Source organism: Labrus mixtus, chromosome 10 (genome assembly GCF_963584025.1).
Source record: "Labrus mixtus chromosome 10, fLabMix1.1, whole genome shotgun sequence".
In the NCBI taxonomy this organism is placed as follows: Eukaryota; Metazoa; Chordata; class Actinopteri; order Labriformes; family Labridae; genus Labrus; species Labrus mixtus.
In genome coordinates this window covers 11,265,435-11,273,631 of record NC_083621.1, presented here as the reverse complement: position 1 = coordinate 11,273,631, position 8,197 = coordinate 11,265,435, and the positions used below count along the sequence as shown (strand labels likewise).

Below are 8,197 nucleotides of genomic sequence, written 5' to 3'. Positions count from 1 at the left end.
GATTTGAGATTTAACAAATAACATTTTGTTTAGAAAGGTGTAAACGAAAACTGAGATTCTGGTTAAAATGTAGAATTTCCCTGGCAAGATTTTGACCAGCAGATGTCACTGCACACGCTCAATATTAATGGAAAGCCCACACAGCTACGCTAATGACATTACAAGAGGGCAGTTTTACACCGTTCAAGTTAGACTGCAAAAGACGCAGTAAGAAGCTGAAAAACAAATTCGTGAGTCTGATATATATTTTAACAAGGACAAGTAAACACGTGTGTTGGTAAACTCAGTTACTTCTGTCACCGAAAACTTACTACAAATCCCATAACTCCCAGTTACTAAGACCCACCCGATTTTGACGATGATTTTAAGCTTTGTCCAATCGTTATTTAGATTTTTATGATGGCGTGGATTGCGAGAGCTGCTATTGGTTTCTATGTGGTTTCCAGGAAGTGAACGCCATAGTTCTAACCACCTCCTACATGTGAGCTCCATCGATAGCACCACGCGCGGCGTGTGGAGGAGAAACCGGTCGCGAAGGCAACGTCACTCCTCGGACCACCGACTCGACGTAGTGCAGCGGCAGACAGCGGAGCGGAGCGGCGTTGTCCGAGGCAGGTACCGTAACGCTTCAATTAATTCCAATAAATATCCAGTCGGAAAATCCGGTAGTTAGGTTATTTCAGGCGAGCAGAGGTAAAGTAGGTCGTATTAGATAAGAACAGGGTGGACGCTAGGGCCTGGCAGATTGTAGGCCTGTGATTATCCGCGCTCTCTACTGACAGAGGCAGCCCGGGCAGAGTCTTTCTCTCACGGCCGGTGCAGCTGCCAGAGCTGGTCAGGTGCCTTAACAGACACCGCGCCGCTAGCGTTGAGGTACCCTGACCGTCTAGTCTGGAATAAAAAAAAAAATGTATCGGTCTATCAAGACTGAGATTCCCGGTCAATCGGGGTAGTGTAAGATCCATGTCTTTATGTTATGTTCTTGTTTTTTACGCCTTTTTCAGGTGCTGAAGCGATTACAGCAGAAAGATGGCGGACGACCCCAGCGCGGCGGACAGGAACGTGGAGATATGGAAAATCAAGAAGCTGATCAAGAGTTTGGAAGCTGCCCGTGGGTAAGCGATCGATATGAGCGGTGTGTCGATGTTTTGGACGGGGGCGGTGGGGGGAATTGTCATCTGATTTGTGTTTTTAAGTTGACGGTGTGAATGATGACCGCCGCAAACAGCTGGAGATAAGAGCGGCCGAATTTGGGAGTGGTTAGCTTAGCATTGCTAACTTTGCTTACCGTTACTTTTGCCGCTAGGTAGCATGCTACCTGCTAAAACGCTAGCTCGGAACTGCTGGCGAATGTAGCAAGTCTGATAGTCGGAAATGTTGTGTTAAGTAGAATCAGGGTTCGTTGTGATGCTTCTACGTTTACGTGCGATGGGGTGACATTGCGCAGAGTTATGCCTGAAGTTAAGAAAAGAGGGGTAAACGCTTGTAACATTTCTGTTAGCTGTGTTGCCAGTGAGACCCGCTAATAGACGTCATCTGTGGAGAGAGGCCGCCATGGGTGTCTTTAACAAGAAAGCACGTTGATGAGAAATGAAGGCCGGCTAGCATACAGTCGGGCTTCCACATGATCTGACGGATTAATGTTAAGTCTTTAAATGACGTTTACAAGGCCTTTTGTTCGTGTTGATTATGTGACAGAGCTTCTTTTTTTTTTCTCTCCCTGAAGAGTTTTCATGGGCAAGTCGCCTCATGGCAACCGAGCTTCTCAGTTTCACATCTGAAGTATTACAGAATGAATAACGAATAACACTTGGGGATATTTGGCCATTTGACGACATGTAAAGTGTGGGTGTTGCTGTTTTGGCTTACAGCTTTCTCTGCGTCAGCTTGCTGTGTAGTGCTGCGCAGGATTTGCCGTCCTGTGCTCCACCGCCTGCCATGTCACAGTTGACCATTTGCCCTGTATTCATCCAGCTGCTGCTACCTACCTGCCTGCCTGCCTGCCTTCCTGCCTGCCTGCCTGTCTGTCTGTATGTGCAGTGTCAGCCTGTACTGGCATGCTTTGTGTGTTGAGTAGGTAGTGAATAGAGAGGCAGTGTAGAGCAGTGCCACCCAGTTGTAAGCCTCAAGGGCAGAGATTGTATACTTTATAGCTGACAAGCCCATCCCGTTTGTCCCCTCAACCTTTATACCCCTGTCAAGGTGATATTTTGTTAGGGAGGGTTGTTTGTTTACAAAATAAGATGAGATTTAAATCTCAAAGGTAATAAAATAAACAGGTCGAAGTTCCACATAATCCAAGTTGGTCATAGTAGGTGTGGGTACCACCAATCATGTCAGGGTCATTTTGAAGTATATTTGAGTTGCATTGTTTTCAGATTGCTACACATTGGTGGTAAAGCACCAATGTTTATAATGTGTTGTTGGACACTGCACCCCATAGCAACTTGTGTATGTGTTTGTACGTTTTTTATGTGAACATAATGTTTATCTCTGTCTGTCTCTATAGTAATGGCACCAGCATGATCTCACTGATCATCCCTCCCAAGGACCAGATATCTAGAGTGGCCAAGATGTTGGCTGATGAGTTTGGCACTGCTTCTAACATCAAGAGCCGAGTCAACAGGCTCTCCGTACTCGGGGCCATCACCTCTGTACAGCAAAGACTAAAACTCTACAACAAGGGTACGTGTTCAATGCACACTCAAGTAACTGATTTTCATGCCATTTTTTTTAAAGCTAGCTGGACATAATTAATCTCTATCAGGAAATATGTTTATCAAAATGACCTTAATGTTCTCAGTCAAACCAGGTAGATAGTCTGATCTAGTGTTTAACTGATATTTAGACAGATTGTCCGATTTCACTAATAAAGAGATTCAATTTCACATAGAAGCATCTTAGAAATGTGTAACAAATATGGCTTTATATGTACTATTTTGTTCAGATTTATTGAAATTAAAAGGTTTTAAATTAGAGCAGTTCTAAACTTAAGTGGAAATCATATGAATGTAGTCAGCTTTCCCAGCATGTCAGTGTTTTACATTTTATCATATGTTTGTATGGTGAACAATGCACTTGCGTCTTGCTGCTTTGGACCAGCTAGTTAATTAGCTAAACTTGTGTTGGTTATAGCATTGGATTTAAAAGTAGGAAGTTGTATGCATGGGACAAGGCTGTGTATTACCCATCTAGACAGTGTTAGCATTTACATCTTGTCATGAATTAAGAATGATATACTGTACATCAAGGGGAAAAAATGCTTGCTTCAGAAAGTTTGAGGTCTTTGTGAACAGAAAGAATCATGACTAGAAACTTTCTAGAAAATGTGCTGATCATGGCTTCTTCTTCATACCCTATTAAATGTTCATGCTTTTATAACATAACTTTCTACTTGTCTAATCTACTGTCCTCTGATTTTTTTATTTTATTTCTAGTGCCACCCAATGGTTTGGTCGTGTACTGTGGCACCATTGTGACAGAGGAAGGCAAGGAGAAAAAAGTCAATATCGACTTTGAGCCTTTTAAACCAATCAACACCTCCCTGTACCTGTGCGACAACAAGTTCCACACTGAGGTGTGAGCATTTGCATGGTTTCAAGAATGCTAATATAGTTATTTGTTTGGAGTTAATTTTTTATTATTATACTCTGTCACATTTTCATCCTCAATTCTTCCTTCACTCTCCCCTAACACAGGCATTGACAGCCCTGCTCTCTGACGACAGTAAGTTTGGCTTTATTGTGATCGACGGTAGTGGGGCACTGTTTGGCACACTGCAGGGCAACACCAGGGAGGTGCTACACAAGTTCACTGTGGACCTACCCAAGAAGCACGGTACTATTCTACACAACACTGAACTTTTGATTTTGTGCAACTACACCCCAGGGATAATTGTAGAGAATTAGTTTTATATAGTTGTTCATGTATGAAGCTCTTAAGTTTTGCCTTTTAAAAATGGTTTCTCTTATGTCTATCGTTCTTTTAGGCAGAGGAGGGCAGTCTGCTCTGCGTTTTGCTCGTCTGAGAATGGAGAAGAGACACAACTATGTGAGAAAAGTGGCTGAGACGGCTGTCCAGCTCTTTGTGTCCAACGACAAAGTTAATGTGGCTGGAATGGTCTTGGCTGGATCTGCAGACTTTAAGACAGAACTCAGCCAGTCTGATATGTTCGACCCAGTAAGTTGATGTCTGAGTGAGTCTGTTAAAACTAACAGGGATGTTCCTCCGGATTTATCTAATGTCGATTACATTGATTACTATTAAGCAATATCTAATCTGTTAAGTTAGTATATGCTACACTTGCGGGGATAGATATCAGAAAAGACAAATTTAGTCAATACAACTAAATTATATTTTAACACTGTTATTATTTTTATTTAATCAAATTTACATAAAACAAAATATGATACACTACTTATTTAGCTTAATGTAACGCATTACAACATTTTTGCATACTGACCAATTTATAGTAGATTGGGATGTTTGAAAAATGTAAATCCTTTTTCACTCCAGCTTCAGTAATGTTACAATTTTGAGAGAAACAAACTTGAGTTCTCTCAAGGCACAGGTATAATGTCAACGTGGGGGTGTGTGCTATTTGAAATCAAGTGATGAGTTCATTCCAAATAATGATGTCCTCATTCATTTGAAAGTGATTGGGTTTTGAGTCATCTAACCTAACTTCAAGTTAACTACTGTCCGTTTTAAAGTTTGTCTGTGGTGTCTGGCAAACATTAGCAGCACCATGGCTTATTCTCTCCTGCATCTCAAACATAACCACACAGCCTTGTAGGAGATCTAAGGGGTACTGCAAGCAGACACCTGTTAAATAGGAGCAATCAGCTTTATTGGCCAGGTATGCTTACATACACAAGGAATTTGACTTCGGTGAACTGCTCTCTTCATGTCATAAATTACATATTGTGTTAAAAATATAGATTTTATTGGTAGTTTACATTGCCCAGAACTACTATGTCTTTAAATTATTGTTTATACTTAATATAAAGTCTTACCAAAGTGAAGAGCTTCCTCCTCAGTCCTCCTTGCTGCAATATGTTCTCATCTCTGGTTCGACTTTCACCACATTACAGCCCGGGCCGCCCCCCTAATATAATGGTAGGGGAAACACTGCATATTTTAAAGAATGCATATTGAGTATACTGGAAGAGCATAATAAAACAATGAAGTAGTAAAATTGAAGTTGCCTTTTTCATATCAAGATGTAGCTCTAAAGCTGCTGGTTTGGGAGGTTGAATGAATGGCTATTCATATTTAGTATGCTATTAATTATATCACCCGTTGCCTGTATATGGATGTCTACTGTGTGTTTTAACCGTTTGTGTGTTGTTGTTTTTCTGCAGAGGTTACAGGCCAAAGTTCTGAAGCTGGTGGACATCTCGTATGGAGGGGAGAATGGCTTCAACCAGGCTATTGAGCTCTCCGCAGAGGTTCTCTCTAATGTCAAGTTCATCCAGGAGAAGAAGCTCATAGGTATGTCGTGCAATTTACATAATGGAACAGCTATGTTAAGTGACGCCTTAAGAAAAACCTCAGAACACAAGAGCTTCTGTTAATGAAGAGATGTTCCCAATGATTATCCCTCTGTATAGGGCGGTACTTCGATGAGATCAGTCAGGACACGGGGAAGTACTGTTTCGGTGTGGAGGACACGCTCAAAGCGCTGGAGATGGGAGCTGTGGAGATCCTCATAGTCTACGAGAACTTAGACACGATGCGATACATTCTTCGTGTGCATGGGGCTGAGAGCAACGGATTAGAGAATGGTACTCATTCCACAAATATCCCATTTCTCAGAAACAAGGCCATACACATCATGTTATGTTGCTATAATCTTAATGTCTCTCCTTTGATTTTTAGATGAGAAAACTTTGTACTTAACGCCAGAACAGGAGAAAGACAAGTCTCACTTCACAGACAAGGAGGTGAGCACTACCAAGAAAGGACTCATTCTTGGATTTAAGTTAGGCCCATTACCCGTCATGGCATGTGTCTCTGACTCTTGACTGTGTTTCTAGACGGGGCAGGAACACGAGCTGATCGAGAGCATGCCACTGCTGGAGTGGTTTGCCAACAACTACAAGAAATTCGGAGCCACATTGGAGATAGTCACAGACAAGAGCCAGGAAGGTTCCCAGTTTGTCAAGGGCTTTGGAGGCATTGGGGGTGAGCACACTGTCAATAGCACTGGAATTGTACATTTGTAAAGCTCAAACCTGTTAAGCAGGTTCAAGCCTTCATGTATTCTCTGGTATCTTACATACTTCATTTGCAAAATATGAAGGTTAACTTTGAGATGTTCTCCATTTTGTATTACTCCAGAATGTTTCTCTTCCTCTGTAACCTGGAGTGGTTTAGAAAATAAAACCAGCCTTTAAATATTGTCCACATTAAATACAATGAAGACTAAAGTATCTCTGCAGGATATATGTTCACAAAATACTACAGACATTATACATCTGTTCAATCTACATTACTTTCATGCTTAGATCAGCAACAATAAGGACATTGATAGCCAGTGAAGTGTGATTGCAAGAATGTCACAACCTATTTATAAGTATTGGCTTCATTCCATTAACTGAAGATGCAAACCTATACAGGGCAGTCCTTGGTTTAGATCCTTGTGCTTAAAAGATGCCGTTTCAGACCATGTAGAAACAAAGTGTTTTAAACTGGAAAGAGTAGAAATAAATTCCTTCACTTGAACTAGATTGGATTCTCTCTTATCTGGGCCTTTAGATTTGGATACAGTAGTGGGGACAGTGCGTTCTGTTTCTCCGTCCTTTAAACACTTTTGAGTTTTAGTCAAAGAAAAGTGGCAGAAAGGGAGGTAAAGAAATGTGGTAAAGTGAAGGAAATTTAAAAGGACCTGAATTCCTTTAGTTACTGTGCTGTATTTGCACCTCATGCTGTCAACTCCCTCTGATCAATAAAGTCAAAAACTATCCCTTTAATTCCCAGAGACTAAATGTTGTTTCAAACATTTGTTCATCCTAAAGAGAACCAATGACTGATCATGCCAACCAGTCATAGTCATAACTTTGTGCATTTGTGGGTTATGTATTTAAAATAACATTTTTTTTTAGTTTCATTCTACTGGTAATGTTTTTTTTACGTAGCCTTTAAGAATGATACAATCTTAAATATGCAAAATATTTGAATAATTTCTTCAACAGGTATGACGTGATGTGTTTAGCAGAATTTTGCAAAATTGAAAACGAAGGAATACAGTTCCATCAAAATTTCCTTGGTACAGTAAAGGTTAATGGGATGCCTTTGGTTTTATAGTCTAAGAGGTTTGGATTTCAGGACCTAAAAAACAATCATACCACTCCATTTACTACTTGAGAATAGTTTTTCCTTAAACATATTCTTCTCTTATTGCTGCCATCATATTACCCTTACTGATCTGTCCTCCTGTATTCCTCAGGTATCTTGCGGTACAGGGTGGACTTCCAGGGCATGGAGTACCAAGGAGAGGACGATGAGTTCTTTGATTTGGATGACTACTAGGTAGTCGGGGACTGATACTGGGAGAAAAAAAGCTAAGGAATGAATGAAGAAATAAGGAAAGAAAAATGCCACCTCTCTTGCAGCAAGTGAGAGGTGCAACCGTGTTGACCATATATATGACAGACACACCTTCCAATTTACCTGTTGCATACACAAACTTGCACATACATTTCATCTGTATACAAGACAGAGTACATCACACCGGCTGAAGAGGAGTGAGATTTTCTTGCATCCAGAGAGGGAGAAAGCCCTTCCTGAATAAATCCCTGCCTTAGAGTGCTGGTTCCTTCCCCTAGTTGGATTGGACTCGACTCATTTTTGTTCTCTTTTTTTCTGCTCCCCTCCATTTTGAATGAACACATCAGCAAGTTCCCAGATTCCTCGCTGCCCCTAACCCGGTCTGAAGATAAACTTTGGACTTACTCCCCCCATATAGAAAATATATTTCCCGTTCTTGCGTCATCATAACCCTACCCTACATCTCTCTCCTCCCTACTATGCTTTCTCTCTCTTCTTCTTTTTTTTTTTTTTTTTTTTTTTTTTGCATTTCATTTTTTTACTGGTAACTGCTGCTGTTGTATTTTATGAGAGTGGGGGATTTTTTTTACCTGGGTTTCTGTAGAGAAAGGGGGACAAAGTATTAAATTTGAACTGCTGAAAACCA

At 40.9% G+C, this 8,197-nt stretch overlaps 1 protein-coding gene across 1 annotated transcript; it reads left to right on the top strand.

Annotated features, from left to right (window-relative positions):
• The first annotated feature begins 460 nt into the window (after positions 1-460).
• Positions 461-8,197, top strand: LOC132982007 (eukaryotic peptide chain release factor subunit 1). Its single transcript, XM_061048225.1, has 11 exons — positions 461-615; positions 1,005-1,115; positions 2,510-2,685; positions 3,438-3,577; positions 3,699-3,837; positions 3,989-4,179; positions 5,364-5,493; positions 5,613-5,786; positions 5,881-5,945; positions 6,039-6,186; positions 7,451-8,197. Exons 2-11 carry the CDS (start codon positions 1,030-1,032, stop codon positions 7,531-7,533), a joined length of 1,332 nt encoding a protein of 443 aa, XP_060904208.1. The 5' UTR covers positions 461-615; positions 1,005-1,029; the 3' UTR covers positions 7,534-8,197.

Coding starts and splice junctions, on each gene's coding strand:
- LOC132982007 (XM_061048225.1), top strand. CDS start 1,030: ATGGCGGACGACCCCAGCGCGGCGGACAGGAACGTGGAGATATGGAAA. Junction 1,116..2,509: donor AGTTTGGAAGCTGCCCGTGG/GTAAGCGATCGA, acceptor CTGTCTCTATAG/TAATGGCACCAGCATGATCT. Junction 6,187..7,450: donor GGGCTTTGGAGGCATTGGGG/GTGAGCACACTG, acceptor TGTATTCCTCAG/GTATCTTGCGGTACAGGGTG.